Below are 25,337 nucleotides of genomic sequence, written 5' to 3' on the forward strand. Positions count from 1 at the left end.
CATAGCATCAATGTCTGCAGTAGACAAACTGTGGAAAGAGCCGAGATGCACTGCAACAGATGAATGGATAAAGAAGATGTGGTCCATATATACAGTGGAATATTACTCAGCCATCAGAAAAGATGAATACCCAACTTTTACATCAACATGGATGGGACTGGAGGAGATTATGCTAAGTGAAATAAGTGATGCAGAGAAAGTCAATTATCATATGGTTTCACTTATTTGTGGAACATATGGAATAGCATGGAGGACATTAGGGGAAGGAAGGAAAAAAGGAAGGGAGTGAAATCGGACAGAGACATGAACCATGAGAGACTATGGACTCTGCGAAAGAAACAGGGTTTTAGGGGGGAGGGGGGAAGGTGGATTGGTTAGCCTGGTGATGGGTATTAAGGAGGGCACGTACTGCATGGAACACTGGGTGTTATATGAAAACAATGGATCATGGATCACCACATCAAAAACTAATGATGTATGGTGACTAACATAACATAATTAAAATTTTTAAAAATTATAAAAAAGAATAGCAAACCTTGGAAAAGCAAAAATAAAGAATAAGAACTCATGCTATTTTAGGGGCGCCTGGGTGGCTCAGTCGTTAAGCGTCTGCCTTCCGCTCGGGTCATGATCCCGGGGTCCTGGGATCGAGCCCTCCATCAGGCTCCCTGCTCCACAGGAAGCCTGCTTCTCCCTCTCCCTCTGCCCCTTCTTGTGTTCTCTCTCTCGCTGTGTCTCTCTGTCAAATAAATAAATAAAATCTTAAAAAAAAAAAAAAGAACACATGGTATTTTGGACATGAAGGTAAATATGAAGTAATTGTGTATAAGAGAGGAAATCAGTTGGTTTGTCAAACAGGGAGAAACAGGAGGGCAGTATGAAATTGCTATTTTTCCTAACATTGTTGAAAATATTTGATTGTTATGTGCATATGTAACTATGAATTAAAAATATATATTACTATTTTTACCATGAAATAAAAAGAAAAGAAAATAGGCTGAAAGAGGTGAACCACTTTAAACCAGGATCATATAAATAAGGGCTGAAAACAAGATTTGATCACAGGTTTGTCTGACTCCTAAAAATGTAACTTTGTCATTATAACACAGTTTCTATTAAAGTATAGATCTAGTTGGGTTGCTAGATATTTCTAAACCTTCTGAGAGAGGGAAAAAAGGACCTGCAGATAAAGGGCTTTTTGGTCTTGGGTTTGGACAAAAGGCACCAATCTTTTAGTTTCTTAAAAGCTTGGTAATGTTTCTTTTTACTACATTAAGATTATTTAATCTTGATGAAAGATACAAATTTGGTTAACCTTTTCCTAATCCCAGAATGTCAGATATTTATGGTTGAAGCAAGGCAGCAAATGCCTGAGAAAATGAAGGATGGTGCCTGAGCAGAAAGGAAACTAATTTTCTCCCCTGAGCCTGGTCAATCCTAGGTAGCTCTATAGAATGGTTAGTGTAAGATCCATAAAATGAGGCAGACAACTGTCTAACACTATGTGGTTTCATTTGCATCCAACTGATAAACTCTGAAGCCACAGTACCTGTCTTACACTGAGATCTAAATCAACTTAGCAATTACTAATTAACAATGAAACCTCTGAGGTAGCAGATGAGATGGCAGAGGAGGAGGAGGACCCTAGGCTCATCTCATCCCATGAACAGAACAGAAACTATAAAATCATTCTAAACACCACAGAAATCAACCTAAATACTGACAGAACAAACACTACAACTAAAGGGAGAGATGACTCCACAGTGAAGAAGGTAGGAAGTGCAGAGACATGGTTTAGGGGAGAATGGATCACAGGTGCTGAAGAGGGTAGGGAGCCATGGTCACATAAAGCAGGGGGAGGGAGAGAGAGAGAGGAACACATAGAGGAATGCAAGAGGAGATTCCTTATCCAAAGTTATTGGCTGGACAAACAAGAGGGTCTAATTTTCATGAGTCTGTGCAACAAGCAGAGATTAAAGACTAGAGTTTTAAAGGTGAGCAAGCTTAGCTGGGATAGAACACAGATGGCATTGTCCCAAGCAGGTGAGGTGGAAACACCAATCTGAAGAATGTCTGGGGCAACAGGAGGAAATTAGTCATTCATCTTGAAATGTGTCCCTATGAGGCAGCATTCAGAGACGCATATCCTGGGACAAAGTAGCTGGCGGCACCATTTCCTTCCCAGCCCCTCAGCATAAACACAGAGCCACCTGCAGGAGGAGGCACAGCCCCAACAATTGGCTGCCTAACTTGCTTACACGGAGTCCCACACCACTGTGCTCTGGAGTGACTGCCCTTCTGTGTCAAACTTGCCTCAGTCCCAGCATGGCAGGCCCCTCCCCCATAAAACAAGCAGAAAACCCTGCCCATACCACCTCTCCAAACCACAGAGTTCTACAGGGCTTCAGTTCCAGTGTAAGTAGTGTCAGGTCTAATTTAACAAGCACACATTCTGGCCAAAGATCAAACACTGCCCATTGCAGGCAAGAAGAGCCTTAACAGATGACAGGTCTGAAGAACAGACCAACCAAAACACAACAGAAGAGCACATGTAACACACAACAGAGACACTTGCTGATCTGCCAGGCCCTGTAAACTATATGACATCTTCTTCATAAAGCCATTACTCTCAGAAGCAAGAAACATAAGAGGCTCTTCTAGCATAGACAAGAAGGCAGAGATGTAGATAAAATGCCAAGACAGAGGAATTCATCCCAAATGAAAGAACAAGATAAGGTCAAGGCCAGAGATCTAAGCAAAAGAGATAGAAGTAACATGCCTGATGGAGAGATAAAAGCAACAATCCTAAGGATACACAACGGGCTTGAAAAAACAATGGAAGACTTCAGTGAGACCCTTACTACGGAGATAAAAGAGTTAAAAAACAATCATTCAGAAATGAAAAATCCAGGGAGAATGGGTTAAGATGGCAAGGTAGTAGGGGGACCCTGAACTTGCCTCGTCCTTCAAACATGGCTAGATCAACATCCAAGTATTTTAAACAACTAGGAATATGATCTGAGGACTAAGAAAATAATCTGCACAGTTGGAGGGAGAGAACTTGGCAGATGTGAGTTTCAGAGCCATGAACTGGGGGAGACGAAAGCTGTGCAGCCACAAGAGGGAAGGAACCCTTTTTGCGGAGCAAAATAAGGGAGAAGGAACAAGTGGTCAAGAGTGCAGTGGGTAGGGATTGAACAATAAGCCACAGTGGGGAGATCCCCTGGCTCGCACAGGGAGAGATGGCACCCCTTCCCAGAGTACATTTGGAAGAGCATATTTTGCCTCTCCAAGGACAAAAGGCCAGCCAGAAGCCATTGAGTGGCACTCAACAGCAGGGTCAGAGGTGTGCATAGAGGGCAGAAAACCTCTTAAAAACTTTTATCTGTGGGCCACAATAGACTTAAGCCTTTGTGTGCATGCAGAGCAGCTGCTTTTCTGTGACATAAATGAACAGAGAGCAGAGACCTGCAGACTGCAGATAACCTGGACGCTGCTTTTCTGCTGTCTGCCACAGTAGATTCAAGCCTCTGTACGACTGTGTTTCTCAGAATGCTATAGGGGTCTAAGTCACATGCAGATGGCTGATAACCTGGTTCCAGCTTTTCACTGAGCCTTACTATAAACTCTAGCCTCTGTGCATGCACTGTGCGACTGCTTCTCAGGAAACGGACAGTGCTGGGTATGCCGTGAGGTTCTCCTCCAGGTGAGGTGAGTGGCCCTGTACCTTGCCAGCCCTTTAAAAATTTCTGAATCCCAGTGACTGGCCAGAGACAAAATACAGGAGATCTTTGGCTCTGGGCATGCTTATGGCTGGGGCACAGATCAGCTATGGGCAGGGAACTGATGAAAACCCGGGACATAGGAGATTGTTCACTTTTCTGAGAGGGCCTCCTGAACAGCAGTGACCAAGAGTTCTCCTCCCCAGGGACGAGTGGGTGGGGTGACGCCATACTCTTCCTCCTCCACCAACCTTCCCTCCCTACCACCCAGCAGCACAGCTGGATTTAACAGAGAAATTCAGTGCCTCCAGTGGAGGCTGGAGTCCCCTACACTGAACCCAGCCCCCCTGCACATGGCAGGGGCATCATTACAAGGGCAAGTCAGCTTGTGAACCAGTCCAGCAGGCCTCTCCTTCAGAAGACCCACCACAGGCCCCCACATGTACCAAGTCTACTGATTAAAGAGTGCTCCAAAACATTAGCTTCTGGTAGAAATAGGACCAGGCTTGCTTTTTTTTCTCTTAATTTTTTTAATTTTTTATTTTTCTATTTCATATATTTTTTTTATTTTTTATGTTTTATTTTATATTTTTTTTTTTATTTTTTTCACTATCTTTTTTCTTGGTATCAGGTTTATAATTTTTTGTTCATTTGTTCATTTACTTGTTTCTCTCTCTTATTTTTCAGATCAGGCTTATAGTTTTCTGTTTGTCTCTTTGTTTGCATTTTTGATCCTTTACCTTTTCTCTTGTCTTGGATCAGGCTTTTTTTTTTCCTCTTGTCTTTTCTGTTTTCTTTTACAGGCTTATCTTGACAAACAAAATGAAGAAAAGCTAGTTACTCCCCACCACAAGAAGGAGGAACTCTGTAGAGAATGGACCAGTGGAAAAGAGCAGCCAAAATGCAACAGCACAATGTACACAGCATTCACCAGGATACATGCTGAAGTTTTGTTGTTGTTGTTGTCATTGTTTTTCTTTTTTCTTCTTCCTTTCTTTTCTGGACAAAATGATAAGACAGAGAAATTCACCCCAAAAGATGAAGAGGAGGTAGTACTCACTGCCAGGGGTTCAATCAAAATGGATATAAGTAAGATGTCTGAACTAGAATTTAAAACAGCAATTATAAAGATACTAGCTGGGCTTGAAAAAAGCATAGAAGACACTAGAGAAGCCCTCACTGTACAAATAAAAGAATTAAATCTAGTGAGGTTGAAATTAAAAATGTGATAACTGAGATGCAGCCCAAGTGGAGGCCATAAAAAAGAGGATGAACGAAACAGAAGAAAGAATCAGTAATATAGAAGATAAAAATGATGCAAAATAAGGAAGTTGAAAAGAAGAAAGAAAACTTATTAGATCAAGAAGGGAGACTTAGAGAACTCAGTGATTTCATAAAGTGAAATATCATCCAGATAATATGGGTCGCAGAAGATGAGGAATGGGAGAAAGGGGCAGAAGGTTTATTTGAACAAATTACAGCTGAGAACTTCCCTAATCCAGGGAGGGAAACAGGCATTCAAGTCCAGGAGGCACAGAGAAACACCCTCAAAATCAACAAAAATAGGTCAACTTCAACATATTATAGAGAAGCTTGCAAATTTCAAAGATAAAGAGAAAATACTAAAAGAAGCTGAGGACAAGAGGTCCTTAACCTAAAAGGGAAGACACATAAAGCTGGCAGCAGAACTGTCCACAGAGATCTGGCAGGCCAGAATGGATTGGCATGATTTACTCAGTGTGCTAAATGGGAAAAATACACAGCCAAGAATACTTTACCCAGCAAGGATGTCATTCAGAAGAGAAAAAGAAATAAACAGTTTTCAGGACAAACAAAAACAAAAGGAATTTGGGAACACTAAAAAAGCTCTGCAGGAAATATTAAAGGGGATCCTCTGAACGAAGGCAGAGGCCAAAAGTAACAAAGACCACAAAGGAAGAAAAACAATCTACAGGAACAGTGAACTCAAATTCATATTTTTCAATAATTACTCTGACTCTAAAGGGACTAAATACTCCAATCGAAAGACATAAGGTATCAAAATGGATTAAAAAGAAAACAACACCCATGGATATGATGCTTATAAGAGACTTATTTTAGACCCAAAGACACCTCCAGATTGAAAGTAAGGGGGATGGAGAAACATTTATCATGCCAATGGACATCAAAAGAAAGCTGGAGTAGACATCCATATATCAGACAAACTAGATTTTAAACCAAAAACTATAATAAGAGATGAAGAAGGACACTATTATCATAATAAAAGTGTCTATCCAACAAGAAGATCTAACAATTGTAAATATTTATGCCCCTAACTTGGGCGCTCCCAAATATATAAACCAATTTACAATGATGTTAAAAAAACTCATTGATAATAATACAATAATAGTAGAGAACATTAACACCACATTCACGGGAAAGGACAGATCATCTAAGCAGAAGATGAACAAGGAAACAAGCATTCTGAATGACACACTGGACCTGATGGACTTAACAGTATATTCAGAGCATTTCTAAAGCAGCAAAATACACATTCTTCTCAAATGTACATGGAACATTCCCCAGAATAGATCACACACTGTGTCACAAATCAAGTCACAACCAGTACAAAAAGACTGAGATTATGCCATGCATATTTTCAGAGAACAATGCTATAAAACTTGAAGTCAACCACAAGAAAAAATTTGGAAGGACCACATCACATGGATAATAAAGAGCATACTACTAAAGAATGAATTATTCAAACACAAAATTAAAGAATTTAAAAAATACATGGAATCAAATGAAAATGAAAACATGATAGTTGAAAACCTTTGGGATGCAGCAAAGGTGGTCCTAAGATGGAAATATATAGCAATACAGGCCTTTCTAAAGAAACAAGAAAAGTCTCACATACAGAACCTAACCTTACACTTAAGGGAGCTGGAAAAAGAACAGCAAATAAAGCATAAATCCAGCAGGAGAAGGGAAATAATAAAGATTAGAGCAAAAATCAATGATATAGAAATAAAAAAAAAAAAAACAGTAGATCAATGAACTAGGAAGTAGTTCTTTGAAAGAATTAGTAAGATTAATAAACCCCAATCCAGACATATCAAAAACAAAAGAGAAAGGACGCAAATAAATAAAATCTTGAATGAAAAAGGAGAGATCCCAAACAACACCAAAGGGGAAAAAAAAAAAAAAACTATCAGAGAATGTTATGAGCAAATATATGCCAAAAAATTGGGCAATCTGAAAGAAGTAGACACATTCTTAGAAACATAAACTACCAGGCGCCTGGGTGGCTCAGTTGGTTAAGAGAGTGCCTTCGGCTCAGGTCATGATCCTGGAGTCCCGGGATTGAGTCCCGCATCGGGCTCCCTGCTCAGCAGGGAGTCTGCTTCTCCCTCTCCCACTCCCCGTTCGTGTTCCCTCTCTCGCTGTGTCTTTCTCTGTCAAATAAATAAAATCTTAAAAAAAAAAAAAAAAGAAACATGAACTACCAAAACAGAAAGAGTAAGAAATAGAAAACCTGAACAGGCCTATAACCAGCAAAGAAATTGAATCAGTAATCAAAAATTTCCCAACAAACTAGACTCCAGGGTCAGATGGCTTCCCAGAGGAATTCTACCAAACATTTAAAGAATTAATATCTATTCTTCTCAAACTATTTCAAAAAATAGAAATGGAAGGAAAACTTTCAAACTCATTCTATGACACCAGCATTGCCTTGACCCCAAAACCAAACAAAGACCCCACCAAAAAGGAGAATTACAAACCAATATCCCTGATGAACATGAACGCAAAAATTCTCACCAAGTAACTAGCTAATAGGATCCAACAATACATCAAAAGGATTATTTACCATGACCAAGTGGGATTTATTCTTGGGCTGCAGGGGTGGTTCAACATTAGCAAATCAATCCATCTGACACACCACATTAATAAAGAAATGATAAGAACCATATAATCCTCTCAATAGAAGCAGAAAAAGCATCTGACAAAATACAGCATCCTTTCTTGACAAAAACTATCTGCCAAGTACTGATAGAGGAAACATACCTCAAAATTATAAGAGGGCGCCTGGGTGGCTCAGGTGGTTAAGCGACTGCCTTCAGCTCAGGTCATGATCCTGGAGTCCCAGGATCGAGTCCCGCATCAGGCTCCCTGCTCGGCAGGGAGTCTGCTTCTCCCTCTGACCCAAACCCCTCTCATGTGCTCTCTCTCATTCTCTCTCTCTCAAATAAATAAATTAAATCTTTAAAAAAAAATCATAAGAGCCCATATACAAAAGACCCACAGCAAATATCATCATCAATGGAGAAAAACTAAGAACTTTTCCCCTAAGGTCAGGAATATGACAAGGATGTCTACTCTCACCACTGTTTTTCTACATAGTACTGGATATCCTAGCTGCCGCAATCAGAAAACAAAAACAAATAAAAGGCATCAAAACCAGCAAAAAAAAAAAGGTCAGACTTTCACTCCTCACAGTCAACATGGTACTCTATGTAGTAAACACAAAAGACTCCACCCAAAAATTGCTAGAACTGATACAGGAATTCAGCAAAGTGGTAGGATATAAAATCAATGCACAGAAGTCAGTTGCATTTTTGTACACTAACAATGAAGCAGAAGAATGAGAAATCAAGGAAACGATCCCATTAACAATTGCACCCAAATCCATAAAATACCTAGAAATAAAAGAATTGAAAGAGGCAAAAGATCCTTAGTCTGAAAACTACATATCAATTATGAAAGAAATTGAGGAAGACACAAAGAAATGGAAAAACATTCCATGCTCATGGATTGGAAGGACAAATAATGTGAAAATGTCTATGCTACCAAAAGCAATCTACACATTCAATGCAATCCCTATCAAATACCATCAGCATTTTTCACAGACCTGGAACAAAAAATCCTAAATTGTATGGAACTATAAAAGACCAAGTAATGTTAATAAAGAAAACCAAAGCTGGAGGCATCACAACTATAGATATCAAGCTGTATTACAAAGCTGTCAGCATCAAGACAGTATGATACTGGCACAAAAACAGACACATAGACCAATGGAATTGAATAGAGAACACAGAAATGGGCCTTCAAATCTATGGTAAACTAATCTTTGACAAAGCAGCAAAGAATATTCAATGGGAAAAAGACAGTCTTTTCAAAAAGTGGTGTTGGGAAAACTGGACAGCCACATGCAGAAACCAGACTATTTTCTTCTATCATACACAAAAATAAACTCAAAATGGATGAGAGACCTCAATGTGAGACAGGAATCCATCAAAATCCTAGAGAACACAGGCAGTAACCCCTTTGACCTAGGCTACAACAACTTCTTGCTAGACATGTCTCCAAAGACAAGGGAAACAAATTCAAAAATGAACTACTGGAACTTCATCAAGATAAAAAGCTTTTGCACGGCAAGGGAAACAGGCTACAAAACTAAAAGGCAAGCTACAAATGGGAGAAGATATTTGCAAATGTCTTATCAGATAAAAGGCTAGTATCCAAAATCTATAAAGAACCAAACTCAATACCCAAAACAAACAAACAAAAAAATCCAGTCAAGAAATGGGCAGAAGACATGAACAGATATTTCTCCAAAGAAGACATACAAATGGCCAACAGACACATGAAAAAATGCTCAACATCACTCATCAGGGAAATACAAATCAAAACCACAATGAGATATCACATCACACCAGTCAGAATGGCTAAAATTAACAAGTCAGGAAAACAGATGTGAGTGAAGATGTGGAGAAAGGGGAACCCTCTTAAACTGTTGGTGGGAATGCAAACAGGTGCAGCCAATCTGGAAAACAGTATGAATGTTCCTCAAAAAGTTAAAAATAGAGCTACCCTATGATCCAGCAATTACACTTCCTAGGTATTTATCCAAAGGATACAAACACAGTGATTTCAAGGGGCACTGTGTTTATAGCAGCAATGTCCACAATAGCCAAAACATGGAAAGAACTGAGATGTCCATCAACAGATGAATGGATAAAGAAGATGTGATATATATTTACAATGAAATATTACTCAGCCATAAAAAGAATGAAATCTTGCCATTTGCAATGACGTGGATGGAGCTAGAAGGTATTATGCTAAGCGAAATAAGCCAGTCAAAGAAAGACAAATACCATATGATTTCACTCAGATGTGGAATTTAAGAAACAAAACAGATGAACACAGGAGAAGGGAAGGAAAAATAAAATGAGATGAAAACAGAGAGAGAGTCAAATCATAAGAGACTCTTAACTCTATGAAACAAACAAGAGTTGTTGGTTGGGAAGTGGGTGGGGGAATGGTGTAACTGGGTGATGGGCATTAAGGAGGGCACTTGAAGCAATGAGCAGTGGATTGTATGCAACTGAGGAATGACTACATTCTACCTCTGAAACTAATAATACAGTATACGTTAATTAAACTGAATGTAAAGAAAAAAAAATTAAAAAGAAAAAAATGAAATGAAAAATCCAATAACTGAGATTCAAACAGGCTTCATTCAATGAACACAAGCCTGGAAGAAGAGGAATGAAGAAATGATATAAGGACAAAATAATGGAAAATAATGAAGCTGCACAAAAGAGAAAGCAGAACTATGCAGTATGAAAACAGACTTTGAGAATGCAGAGCCTCCCATGAAATGTAATAACATTCATATTATAGGAATCCCAGAAGAAGAGAGAGAAAATGGGGCAGAAAATTTAAGTAAACAGTATCTGAAAACTTCCCTAACATGGGGAAAGAAACAGACATCCATATCCAGTAGGCACAGAGAACTACCATCAAAATGATCAAAAGCAGGCCAACACCAAGACATACAGTAATTAATTTTGCAAAATTAATGCTATTGAAATAATTCCTAAAACCAGCAGGCTAAGAAGACCCTAACTTAGAAGACCCATAAGGCTAGCTACAGATTTCTAAGCAGAAACTTGGCAAGCTAGAGGAAAATGGTATGATTTATTCAACAAGCTGAATGGGAAAATATGCAGCCAAGAAAACTCTATCCAGCAAGGCTATCATTCAGAAGAGAAGGAGAGATCAAGAGTTTCCCAGAGAGTCAATCAATCGATCAATCAATAAAGGAGTTCATGACCACTAAACCACCCCTGCAAGAAATATTAAAGGGGATTCTTTTAGAGGGAAAGAAATCCAAAAGTGACAAAGACTACAATGGGACAGAGAAAATCCTCAGAAACAACAAAATAAGTAATTAAATGGCCCTAAATACATATCTATCAATAATTACTCTGAATGTAAATAGACTAAATGTTCTAATCAAAAGACATAGTGTGTCAGAATGGATTAAAAAACAAGACCCATCTATATGCTGGCTCCAAGAGACTCATTTTTGACATAAAGACACCTGCAGATTTAAAGTGAGGGCATAGAGAAATATTTACCATGCAAATGGAAGTCAAAAGAAAGCCAGAGTAGCAATACTTATATCAGACATGCTAGAGTTTAAACCAAAGACTATACCAAGAGATGAGGAAGGGCACTATATCATAATAAAGGGGACTCTCCAACAAGAAGATCTAACAATTGTCAATATTGTCAAGCCCTCAACATGGGAGCACCCAAATATATAAAACAACCAATAACAAACATAAGGAACCCATTGATAATAATGCAATAATAATAGGGTACTTTAACACATGCCACTTACAGCAATGGAAAGATCATCTAAGCAGAAAATCAACAAGGAAACAATGGCTTTGAATGACACACTGGACCAGATGGACTTAACAGATAAATTCAGAACATTCTATCCTAAAGCAGCAAAATACACATTATTTTCAAGTACACATGGGACATTCTCCAGAATAGATCACATGCTAGGTCAAAAATCCGGCTTCAACAAGTACAAAAAAGAATGAGATCATGCCATGCATATTTCTTGACCACAAAGCTATGAAACTAGAAGTCAACCAGAAGAAATTTGGAAATACCACAAATACATAGAGGTTAAAGAACATGTTACTAAACAATGAATGGGTCAATCAGAAAATTAAAGAAAAAATTTAAAAACACATGGATCCAAATGAAAATGAAAACATGATGTTCTAAAACCTTTGGGATGCAGCAAAAGCAGTCATAAGAGTGAAGTACATAGTAATACAGGCCTACCTCAAGATAAAAAGCTTTTGCACAGTGAAGGCAACAATCAACAAAACTAAAAGGCAGCCTATGGAATGGGCAAATGACATATCTGATAAAACGTTAGCATCCAATATTTATAAAGAACTTACCAACTCAACACCCAAGAAACAAATAATTCAGTTAAAAAATGAGCAGAAGACATGAATAGAAATTTTTCCAAAGAAGACATCAAGATGGCTAACAGACACATGAAAAGACAGTCAACATCTCTCATCATCAGGGAAATACAAATCAAAAGCACAATGAGATACCACCTCACACCTGTCAGAACGGCTAAAATTAACAACATAAGAAACAATAGATATTGGCTAGGATGTGGAGAAAGAGGAACCCTCTTGCACTCTTGGTGGGAATGCAAACTGGTGCAGCCACTCTGGAGAATAGTTTGGAGGTTCCTCAAAATGTTAAAAATAGAGCTACCCTATAATCCAGCAAATGCACTACTAGCTATTCATCCATAGGATACAAAAATACAGATGTGAAAGGATACATGCACCCTGATGTTTATAGCAGCAATGTCCACAACAGCCAAACTGGAGAGAGCCCAAATGTCCATCGACTGATCAATGGATAAAGAAGATGAGTTATATACATACAATGGAATATTACTCAACCATAAAAGAGAATGAAATCTTGCCATTTGCAAAAATGTGGATGGAGCTACAGTGTACTATGCTAGGTGAAATCAGTCAAAGACAAATACCATATGATCTCACATATGTGGAATTTAAGAAACAAAACAGATGAACATATGGGAGGGGGAAAATGAGAGAAGGAAACAAACCATAAGAGACTCTTTATGATACAGAACAAACTGAGGGGTGATGGAGGGAGGTGGGTGGGGAATGGGCTAGATGGGGGATGGATGTTAAGGACAGCACTTGTTATGATGAGCACTGGGTGTTATATGTAAGTGTTGAACCACTGAATTCTCTTCCTGAAACCAATATTGCAGTGTATGTTAACTAACTACAATTTAAACAAAATCTGAAAAAAAAAGATGAGGGTATGTCAAAGAACCTCCAGGTCATTCAACTCAGAAGTCACAAATTCTGGAGGTTGCAAATCTACATTTTTCAAAGTACTTTCTCAGTCTTGCTTGACAGTGAGAGTCCAAAATAAAAGGAGCTCAGAGGGGAGGGGGGTAGAGGGATGGGTTAGGCCAGTGATGGGTATTAAGGAGGGCATGTATTGCAAGGAGCACTGGGTGTTATACACAAACAATGACTCAGGGAATACTACATCGAAAACTAATGAAGTACTGTATGGTGACTAACATAACATAATAAAAAATAAAATAAGCTCATATGCTCAAAAAGTTTTGCTCAAATGATTTTACACAATGTCTGACACAATAACCCCATATATACAAAACTAACTTTCCCAATAATGCTGCAAAATTTGACATGTGAGTAGGAGAATTGCGAGATAAGGGAAGTAGAAATGTCAGAAAGATCATTGATAGATACCTTTGGCCTTGTGTCTACAACAAACATAAATTGGCTCCCTGGGTTTGTTTGGCTAATGGCCTTTAGCAAGAGTTCATCATCAACACAGCGAGTATATAATCCAGACAAAGTCTGGCTACAACAGCAAATGGCAGCCTGTAAGGAAAAAAAACACATGTCAGTTGTTTGATCCCATGCACAGGTGTTCAAAATCCTGCTTGATTTAAGCTTTGGTGAATAGAGGAAGAGGATGAGCCATCTGAGGAGAGTGAAGCAAAAACAGATGTAGCTCTGAAGCCCAAGCATGTCACTGACCTTGGGCTCAGCTTCCTGCTTCTCCTGGCCATGTGGGCTGTGTTACCATAAACTGCTATTCAGAATAGTCTGTTCTTCTAATGGCTAATATTCCCAATCAAGTCTTGGGAAATCCAGACTATCAGAAAATCACATCATGAGTGTTTCCTTAATAAAATTCTATTCTCAATATATATTAGGCTAGCATTTTTTTCTGGAACTGTCCTGCTTTTTACAGTCCCAGTAATATCACCCATAAGCCAGAGGCAGTGGCAACAGAATTCAAGATAAAACAAAGATCAAGACAATCTTAAGGGAACAAGGATCACTCATTTCCAGAGTTAATGAGAAATCAGTGAGCTGGTCTGTTTCAAGCCATTTCAATATTAAAAAAAAAAAAAGAGGGGCACCTGGGTGGCTCAGTCGTTAAGCGTCTGCCTTCGGCTCAGGTCGTGGTCCCAGGGTCCTGGGATCGAGCCCCGCATCAGGCTCCCTGCTCTGCGGGAGGCCTGCTTCTCCCTCTCCCACTCCCCCTGCTTATGTTCCCTCTCTCGCTGTGTCTCTCTGTCAAATAAATCTTTAAAAAAAAAAAAAGAATCAATATAAAAACAACATAGCTATTTAGCAAGTATGTGTGGTAATAATTAGTTAATGGACTGCATTACACTTTAGTGTGTTTTTTTTTAGTAGCCTTCTTACTTTGATGGTTTGACACAAAGACACCCATTTGTATTACTATACTCTTTAGCACTTGAATAGTTGCCTATTTGAGAACTTGACCTTGTTTAACTCTAGACCTCAGAGTGACCACAAGAAGCAAGAACTATTATCCTTTCCTACAGAAGGGGACTCAGAGGAGTAAAGTGCTTGTTCTTACTAGCTTAAATTATATGAAAAGTAGTGAGAAACAATCAAGAACATCTGTGTTCTAGTAGGAGGCACAGTCCCAAAATATCCTATCATACAACTAGCTTCCTATCATTCAATAACTTCCCATCAAACTGGAGCCTGCAGAGAAGGAAAGAAACAAATAAACACACTAAATGCCACTTGCCATGTGCATAACACTAAAATTTATAAAGTACACATATATTTTCCCCTTATGTGACCCATTTAAAAATCTTCAGAAGTACTAAATTTCAGAGTAGTAACTTGCTTGAGGTCACACAGCTAGTAAGTGGCAGTGATGGGACTTAACCCCCAGTCTTCTAGAGCCAAGTTTAGTTTTCATGAGAGAAGTATGCTCAACTCACATTGTTCTCTTTGTAGAGGCAGGAGAGCACAGGTAAGCCTTCTTCACTTCTGAACTTTGAACTTCCAACCACTGTTCCCAGGGTAACAGATTTAGGAACCACTATTTCAGGAGGGTAGGTACTGCATACCTAAAAGAAAATAAATTTTTAAAAACTCATTTTCTTTTTTACATTTTGTACTTGCTAGCAACAGTTTGGAACAGCAATCATTCAAGCATTAGCTGTCTGGCATTTATCATCTAGAATCATCATTCCTCAGAAATAGGAACAAAAATATTCTTAGTATAAAGTTCTTCCAAGTATGCTATTATTTTCTAGAAAGGAAGGTTTTGAGACATATAAGAACAAAATTTACCTTTAGAATACCAAACATCATATGTAGAAATACACACACAACCCTACCTTGAAATTCCTACACTTGCCTATCAAACAATGTATATTGTAAACAAGTAAAATTTTAAAAATAGACTGAAAAAATAAATAAAAATAATAAAAATGGATAGATAGATTCAAATATAAGGCAGACAGGTGGAGAAGGAAGAAACATGATTTACTCTTTCTTAAAATGTATTCTGATTCCTAGTATGCTTGCCTTGAGGGTCTTTAAAATACTAGTCTGGGGGTGGAAGTGCTGACATTTTAGGTACACTTACTTTATAAAAAGAATGATATATTTTCTCAAACTTCTTAGCTTTTAGGAGTTGCCAAATTATCTTTCTAAAGAGACTGTGAAAAAATATTGTAACAGCACAGACCTGACATTGCCAAATTAATTCTAATCACCCCTCTAAGTAAAGGACACACTCAAACGTTTGACAATGGATCAAACAAATAAAAATATGAATAGGCAAAAAAATGTTCCAGGTGGATCAGATCAAGAATGCTCTATGTAACTCACTGAAGTCAATGTTCTTGGAATGCAGCACATTTGAAAGAGAAAAAGTTCTCTACCCATGCTCTTAGCTGGACTTAGACTTTCGAGAAGTGGGTCAAGCAAACAGAAATAAATGGAGCTTCCATTTCAACTCAGAAGGCGACATGTATTTAAGGTACCAACATAGATATTTCAGACCTCATTTGGGCAACTTAGACACATATTTGAACTGGAAAGAATTCACCTCATTTCTACTTATTCCTGTCAATTATGACTCTAACAAGCCACCTCACAGATGGCCCTGCTAAGTGACAGCTCATCAATCCTCATATCTAGTGGATATTCAAAACTGTGTTACTAGAAAGGCATTACAATTACTGTCTTTTTATAATAATAAAATGCTGGAAATAAAGATCCAACAATTCATAGAAACTACTTAAACACCTGTGCAGAAAAGTTATCATTAAAGGTCTGACTACTATCCTTCTAAAGGCCTGTTTGCAAGGATGGACCTTGGCTGGTGCCTGGGAACTTGGATTCTGGAAGCGTTCCCACCATTCCCTAACTGATAAGACTGACTCACTGTGCCTAAACTGTTTGTACAAATTATGTGTTTTATGCTATGCTGAGCACTTGCTTTCCTTCTGGGCATCTGGGACTTTGGTATACACTAGGCAGACAGTGCCTATTTGACCAGCCCCCAATATCCTGCGCACTAATTCTCCAATGAGCTTCCCTAGTAAATAACATTTTTCACATATTGTCACAGTTTGTTGCTAGAGAAATTAAGCATGTCTTATGTGATTACTGGGAGAGAATTCTGAAGCCCATGCCTGGTTTTCTCTGGACTTTGCGTGTTTTCCCTTTGATGAGTTTGTTTTCTATTCTTTTGCTATAATAAATCACAGCCACAAGCATGACGATATGTTGAGTCCAGTGAGTCCTAGTAAATCACTAAACCTGAGGGATGGTCTTGGGGAACCCCAACACATTCCCAGACCTCTATTTTGGCCCAGAGCTCGCTCTTGAGATCCAGACTCAAATACGTGGTATCTTTTAATCACCCTGAACTCAAATCTAAAACTGAAGACACCATGTGTCCCTCTTCTTAAGTTGTTTATCTTGGCTAACATATCCATTACCTTGGTCACCTAAACCAGAAACCTGGGATGCATCTGAGATGCAGGTTTCCTCCCTCTTTATCCCAGCCACATTAATCTGTCACCAGGTTCTTTCAATTTTACCACCTATCTCTTAAAACCATCTCCTCCTCTCCATCTATAGTTATTGCCTTAGTTCAGGTTCTCATCACTTCTCATATCATTCTCCTGCATTCTTAGCTCCAGCAAACCAATTCTCCACACCAATACCAAAGTTATCTTCCTAAAATACAAATACACTCACATTCTTTACTAGATTAAAATACTCTAGTGGCTCCTGTCTTCAGGATAATGTTCAGATTTGTTAATTTGGCCACGAAGCTCTTCATGATGTGGCTTCATTTCCTGACCTTCTTCCTTCTCTCCCTGTATAAATTAGGATAGATTTTTTTCTCCAGACTATTCCCCAAAGCATCAGGCTGTTTTTGGCTTCCTAGTCTGAATTCCATATCCTTCATCTATGCTCCCATAGCACCCTATGCTTTAGACTATGAGAACTCTGACTCAGTGTCTTAGGTGCAGTAGGTACTTAATAAATGTTGAATGGCTGAACGTTAAATAAAAAGAAGAGATTATGAGTGATTTTTCCTTTTCCAAAAGCTTGTTTGCTGATATTCTTCTGTCTTGATTAAATGGATCAAAAGGAAAACAACAATGACAAAATTACCTCATAGTTTCTGTTGGCATCTGTTATGGTCCAGTATCTGTTGGGTATTCCCATACGCCCAAAGTCTGATATTGGGTCAATCAATTTCCACCCATTTTCACTCATCTCTTTTGAGGATTTGGGATTATAAGAAAAAGCATAGAGATCTTCAAGAAATGCTGGAGGAGATAAGCATGAAAACAAAGTAATAATGAGTGAAACTTAAAGAACAACAAATAATGCCTTAAAAAAAAGGCTAGATTTCCTTCTCCTAAAGGGAATGTTTGTCCAAACAGCCCCAGAAAAGGACAATGAGTTGTATACAACACTGGTTTTATGTAAGGAATAAGAACTGGAATATTGCTTTAAAGTCTTCTTTTTAAAATGTTTTAATTTTTTTGTGATACGAATACAAAGTAGGAACATACTTTCTGGCTTCCTGTGAATTGCTGGATAATGGACTAAACCAAAACTTCAGGGTTCCACAGGGTGGGAAAGTGGTCCTTACCAAAAGTTTTTAACTGAGCTTCAGTCATCTAATTGCTATGTTGTTGTTGTTGTTTTTTTAACATGTTGCAAAGCAATAACAGCGTTCTTGTATTCCACTTGTCAGGTCAAATCCTGCTCTTGACTGATAAATGGCTATTTCTTCTCTTCTCTCTGTCAACCCCACTTCCTCTCTTCACAAGATGAAACGTGCAATCAATAACGCATTTGTTATGTTAGTCACCATAAGTAGGGCACCTGGGTGGGCTCAGTTGGTTAAGCGACTGCCTTTGGCTCAGGTCATGATTCTGGAGTCCCGGGGTTGAGTCCCGCATCGGGCTCCCTGCTCAGCAGGGAGTCTGCTTCTCCCTCTGACCCTCCCCCCTCTCATGCTCTCTCTATCTCATTCTCTCTCTCAAATAAATAAATAAAATCTTTAAAAAAAATCACCATAAGTACATCATTAGTTTTTGATGACTAACGTAATAAAAATAAAGAAAGAAAGAAGAGTTAAAACCTAAATAAACAATAAATTTTGCTGGATTTGAAAAAAAAAGTAACGCATTTGACCAATTTATGTGGCAACAACTTTTCCAGAGATGGATAGATTCTGCCCATGTCTTATAAGGTATTGGGTTGGCTGACAGTTAAACTCTATCAACAAAATTCCAGCAAATTCTGGGGAAAGGGTGGAGGAAAATGGGAGGGAAAACACAAGAGCATGAAAATTCCACACATTAAAATCACAGGTGGCTGACTGGTTGGCCACCTAGATATGGGGCTGGAGGGTGAGACAGTGAGATTGGAGGAAAGAAGGATAACTTCATTATTAAGGACTCTGATAAACTGCCCTAGTCTTCTGATTGGAACTGAATGTAGGGGTAGGAATAGTGGGACAAACATAAAGCTTATGAGACAAGAGGAAACAAATTTTTCTCCAAATCAGTCTTCCTGAACTGACGAATAATTTACAAGTTGACACTTAAAAGGAAGGAGGGAGAGAGAAGAAAATAACATCTATTAAATTTTGTACTATATACCAAGTACAGAGTAAAATGCACAAATGCATTTAAGCCTCAAAACAACCCCCATGGGGAACTTATACTATCACTACTTTTTCCAAAAGATTACATGTGTTGGGGCACCTGTGTGGCTCAGTCGGTTAAGCATCTGCCTTCAGCTCAGGTCATGATCCCAGGGTCCTGGGATAGAGCCCTGCATCAGGCTCCCTGCTCAGCGGGAAGCCTGCTTCTCCCTCTCCCTCTGCCTGCCACTCCCCCTGCTTGTGCAGGCATGTTCTCTCTCTATGTCAAATAAACAAATAAAATATTTAAAATATTATATGTGTTTTTTAAGTTTTCATTTTAATTCCAATTAGTTCCAGGTGTACAAAATAGTAATTCAACACTTCCATAAAATATCTGGTACTCATCATAAGTGTACTCCTTAATCTCCATCATCTGTTTAACCCATCTACCCATCCTCTCCCCTCTGGTAACCATCAGTTTGTTCTCTATAATTAAGAATCTGTTTCTTGATTTCTTTCTCTCTCTCTCTCTCAGTCTCTCTTTTATTTTTTTCCCTTTCCTTGTTTTGTTTCTTAAATTCCACATATGAGTGAAATCATGGTATTTGTCTTTCTCTGACTGACTTATTTCACTAAGCATCATACTCTCTAGGTCCATCCATGTTGTTGCAAATGGCAAGATCTCATTCTTTTTTATGATTGAATAATATTCCATTACTACTTTTAAAGATGAGGAAGCTGAGTTCAGAGCTTATACAACTTCCCCAAATACCACGAGGCTGGGAAGTAGCACAGCCCAGATACAAACTCTGTTCTGTTTAATTCCATAACCCATGATCTTTCTATTATGCCATTCTGGGGAAAAAGTTAAAATAAAATAAAAATACTGTCATAACTACCTGGCTGAGAAAGCTTGAGCAGCAAATTATAAGCCTCATGGCACACAATGTCAGAGTTTAAAACAAAGTGGGCCACCTGGAAGTTCTTGCAGCGAAGGATCAGGGGACAGCCCAGGCTAGTGATGGGCAACTTCTCTACATTGGCAATGTGAAGCAGTGCAATCTACAAAACAGAAAAGAACCAAAATAAATTCACAGACATGCACTAGGTCTATGACTATCAGTGAACCTGACTTTCAGCAACAGTAACGCATACCCAGAGGTAGTCATTTCTACAGCCTACAACCATCCTTTGTAAGGCACAATGGGGTTTCTCACAAACAGAAGTACATAGTGGTAAATCAATAAGAATCAAATTGCAGTGTTATAAAACTTCTCTCTCCCTTGGGATATAAGGTTAATAGGTTTGTGGGGCAATTGACGTGAATTGGCTCAGAATAGATGTCTTCTCCATACAATGGTGAAGCTTACAATCATAGAATAATTGACACAGAGGAAAAGAGAACTTTCTTTCATTCTACCAAATCTAATTACAATGATTAATAATTGCTATTTTGCCTTATTGCTCACAAGGTAGTCCATGACCATTAGCTATTTAATCCCTGTAATAAACCCTTGAGGTATAATCACCCCATTTTGAGAATGAAGAAACCAGAGTTCTGAGAATGAATTCCTTATCAGAGGGCACACAGTCAAGAAGTGGCACAAATAGAATTTAAATCATGGCAGTCCAACTCCACGTCCAGGATTACTTCTCTAGAAATTCTAAAAAGTCTAGTGCTGGAGTTAGGTGTAATTCTAATACTAGGAGGAACATTTCTCTTCCAAATTTTAGACTCTAGTAACAGGAAAACAAAGAATGAAGTGGGCAAAAAATTTTCCTAAGTAATTTAGTAAATGAGTAGAGAATATAAGACTAAGAACTAAACGAACTATAGTTCTTTTTTCAGTTCATAAGCACTGTACCATAGTTAATAAAGTTTCCCATGGGAATACAGGTTAAAGAATCTGATTTTTTAAAAATGGAAGATTGACTAATTTTTCAGTCTAATCACTCCTCACCATGCTGATGCCAGTAGAAAAGAAATAAATGCATGTAAAGGGAAATGGTAAAAGAAACTGTACCTAAATAATATAATTTTTTCTTTATACATTCCAAAAGCCATGGAATAATGGTTTTATGATTTAGTCTTTGATATTCTTCCTGTATCTTTGATGTTTCCTGCAACTAGAGCCTAGATGTACTCTTTCCATTCTCCTGACTCCCTATCCTATGCATAGAATGGCCTTCTGATCATCATTGCCTTTTCTTTTCCTCCACCCCACACACTCCATGCCCCAGCCCCAATTTATTTGAAAAAGACATCTCTTACAGGAAATCTTTCAATCATATGCACCATCTAAGAAAGGGACAGGTGTGGGGACCATTCATATATCCCTGACAGAGATTTTCCATCTTAATTTGTCTTAATTGTTTTGTCAAACTCAATTCCTGCCATGGCAGTTTTGGAGGGGCCACAAAAACTACCTATAATGTAATAAGAATTAATATATCAAATTTCAAGAAAATCAGAGCCCTGTTGATCAACATGCATCTGTGTTTGGGTAGTAAAACACTGATCATGAAGATCAGGCACCAGGCAAAAAGCTGCTGAGTTGGGAAGAGGGGGAAAGTGAAGCAGACAAAGACTGGGAAGAACTACATTAATAGTACTAATTGAGTAATTCTGCCTCCTTTGACATATAGAAATAATTAGCATAAGTTCTCCCTTCCAGATCTAGTCCACCAGGTTTGAAATAATATCCAGTAGGAACAAATCTGGAAACATGTGTGCTATCTATGAATGCAGGTAGAAAGGAAAAAGGCTCACAGCACAATACTAAAGAACTGGTTTCCAAACTTAGAAATGGGAGATTCCTAAATAATTATATAAGCTAACAAACTTATTTTACAAACTAGGAAATTGAAGCTCAGAGAACAAGAGTCACTTGCCTAAGGTCACATAGCCAGTTAGTGGACAGCTAACTCTAGCTAGAACTAGCTCTCCTAATTCCTCTTTTGGCATTCCTTTTATCACACCAAAGGGGGCAAGATACAATCTCATGGGAAAGTTCATGATATTTTTAAAAGGAAGTGTTAAAATACTTCTTTCATATGTATATTCATATATTATACTTATATAATACAGTAGTTCCCCCCCCACACCTTAATTGCAGTTTTGTTTTCTGTAGCTTCAGTTACTCCTGGTCAACTGTGGCCCAGAAGAAGGTGAACCTCCTTCTGACATATCAGAAGGTCAGTAGTAGCCTAACATTATGTTACAATGTCTACATCATTCATCTCATTTCATCTTATCACACAGGCATAGTGTTATAGCACATCATCACAAGAAGGGTGCATACAGTATAAGAAGCTATTTTGAAAGATCACATTAACATAACTTTTATTACAGTATATTGTTATAATTGTTCTATTTTATTATTGTTGTTGTTAATCTCTTACTATGCCTAATTTATGAATTAAACTTTACCAGAGGTATGTATATATAGGAAAAATCATAGTATACATAGGGTTTGGTACTTTCTGCAATTTCAGGCATCCAATGGGGGGCTTGGGATATGTCCGCTGTGAATAAGGAGGGGACTACTGTAGTACGTATCATGTGCAAGGCACTGTACTAAGCATTTATGCCATTAAGTTTTTTTATTCTCATAACAAGGTATTATTATTATCCCTATTTTACACATGAGAGAAGTGAGACACAGAAAAATTAAATAAATTGCCCAAAGTTACTAAGATAATAAATGTTGAAGCTGGGATTTCACCTTGAGCAGACTGGCTCTAGAGCTTGTGATCTTAATTACTATGCTATGTCATATACCAGAAGTATGTTACACTTGTTATAAACAAATAAGTCTAAGCATAAATCTGGCTAATGATTAAGTTAAGATTGAATGATGCTACTTTAGGGTGGGGAAGGCATATAGTGATGTTTGGGGTGCTAAACTAATTAGAAAACATTGTTTAAAGGTATAACAAGAAACACACATACATGCACATGAGAAACATAACCTGTCTTAGGTCAGAGAGATGGTTCAAATAAATGATACCCAAAGTATAGTCCGTGGGCCATCTGCAACACCTAAGAGCTTTTCAGAAATTTAAAATCTATGGCGCCTGGGTGGCGCAAAGGGTTAAGCATCTACCTTCAGCTCAGGTCGTGATCTCAAGGTCTTGGGATCCAGCCCTGAATCAGGATCTTTGCTCAGCAGGGAGTCTGCTTCTTCCTCTCTCTCTGCTCCTCCCCCTTGCTCAGTGCTCACTCTCTCTTTTTAGCTCACTCTCTCAAATAAATAAATCCTTAAAATATTAAAAATCTTAGAAATGAGACTCTGCATTTTTAACAGGCACCCAGGTTCTTGGGCCACACTTTATGGGTAGCAAGGTTTTAAATTGCTTCAGTTGATAAGCTAAGGAGCTTATCAACTAGGCTCAGAAAATGAGCAGAGACTACCCTACCTAAAAATATTGAGAAAAAAAATGTAGTTTTAAATGACTAAGATGACCACAGTCAATAACTTGAGGGACAAAGAGGCATATGATTCAATCTATGATAAAAAAAACATAGAATAGATTCTTTGAAGAAAAGGTTTCAGAGCAATTTGACTGTTACTTTAAATTTCAAGAAACTACCATATTAGCATGTAAACACAACTCTTTAAGACCCTTTGATATTTCTTCTTGTAAACATACCCATGTTTCTTTCTGGGCTGCACCAGAAGCCTCTACATATGTCAGATGGGTTGCAGTAAGATATAAAATCCCATTAGCAGGTTTCTTACACACATGACGATCCAGTAATTTCACATTTTCTACCTGTTATTTGGGGAAAAAATACTGATTAAGTTATTGACTCACTGCCCCCTGTGATTAAAGTTGGATAATTCAAAGCAAGATAAATGCTCTTAATTTGCTACAAAACTTCTTTGAGGCTTTCTAGTAGCAAGGTAGCAAACTAGTATGGTCTGTATTTCCTAAATCAGCACTGTAGAAACTATAAAAGTGAGAGGGGAAACATGGATTCTAGGAAAGATTAAAATTCTAGATGATGTTACCATGACGGGGTAGGTGTGAAAGGAAGATAAATGAAACATAAGAGCCTGCAAAGGTAGATATGTTGTTGAAAGAAGTTGCAGTTATTGTATGGGTAAAACTCAATAGGGGTGAATAACATGAGGTCAGATCTTAAGTTAAAGGGTAAGAAAATATATAACTTTCTATAAAACAGGAGAAAACTTGATCTATCTCATAGAAAGCAAAAAGGAAAAAAAACACAAAAAAACAAAAAATATCATAAATGAAAAGTAAAAAGTGAAATGCCACCTACACTTGTGGTGAGCAAAGCATAACATATATAGTTGTTGAATCACTAAGTTGCACACCTCAAACTAATGAAACTGCATGTGTCAACAATACTAAAATAAAAAAATAACAATAATAAAAGATAACTTCACAATAAATGTACATGAATTAAACTTACCAATTAAAGACAGACTTACAGGGGTGCCTGGGGGGTGCAGTTGGTTAAGTGTGTGTCTTCAGCTCAGGTCATAATCTCAGGGTCGTGGGATTGAGCCCCATTTTGGGCTCCCAGCTCGTGGGGAGTCTGCTTCTCCCTCTGGCCCTCTCCCTGCTCCTGCACATGCTCACATGCATGCACACTCTCTCTCTCTCTCTCTCTCAAATTAATAAATAAAATCTTTAAAAAAAATAAAGAGAGGGGGGAAAGATGGCAGAGGAGTAGGGGACCCTATTTCAACTGATCCCCGGAATTGAGCCCAGACCACTCTGAGCACCCATGAAACCAGCCTGAGATGTAAGAAGATCTAGATCTCTACGAACAGAATATCATAGGCAGTTGGTTTTGAGGTACGAAGCAGAGAGCCGTGATTCCATGGGCAGATATCGGAGGATAAATGGCAGTGAGAGGGTGCCTGGCTGTGGGGATCCTACACCACTGGTGAGTGACAGCCTCGTGTGCTGCTGACGGGGCACAGACTCGCAGACCCGTAGCAGCGGGGAAAGGACTTTAAAGCAGCCCCCGGGGTGGAAACCCAGAGCACTGGGGTCGCGCCTGCAAACTGCAGCCCCCTGGACGGAAACCCAGAGTGCTGGGGTCATGCGCATGGGAGCTGGGAGCGGCTGGCAGTTTTAGAAGCACAAAGGGCAGAGACATGCTCCAACCTGGAGGCAGGACTAGGGTTGCTGCGGAGGGTGCACAACCCAGGACACTGCAGTTTATAGCAGCACAGATAGAAACGGAGACAGTGTGGCCTGGAGAGCTCACTGAAGAACAGACTGCGG

At 38.6% G+C, this 25,337-nt stretch overlaps 1 protein-coding gene across 1 annotated transcript in view; it reads right to left on the reverse strand.

Annotated features, from left to right (window-relative positions):
* The window catches only part of MTMR8 (myotubularin related protein 8), a 163,583-nt gene that overhangs the window by 133,070 nt on the left and 5,176 nt on the right, over nt 1-25,337 (reverse strand). The window contains 5 exon segments of the mRNA XM_064573586.1: nt 13,355-13,489; nt 14,881-15,009; nt 17,582-17,739; nt 19,973-20,135; nt 23,727-23,849. Coding sequence (XP_064429656.1) covers nt 13,355-13,489; nt 14,881-15,009; nt 17,582-17,739; nt 19,973-20,135; nt 23,727-23,849 — 708 coding nt within the window.

The sequence above is a fragment of the Mirounga angustirostris genome, unplaced genomic scaffold, assembly GCF_029215605.1.
Source record: "Mirounga angustirostris isolate CCGP_5_RB_7025 unplaced genomic scaffold, mMirAng1.0.hap1 SCAF_11, whole genome shotgun sequence".
In the NCBI taxonomy this organism is placed as follows: Eukaryota; Metazoa; Chordata; class Mammalia; order Carnivora; family Phocidae; genus Mirounga; species Mirounga angustirostris.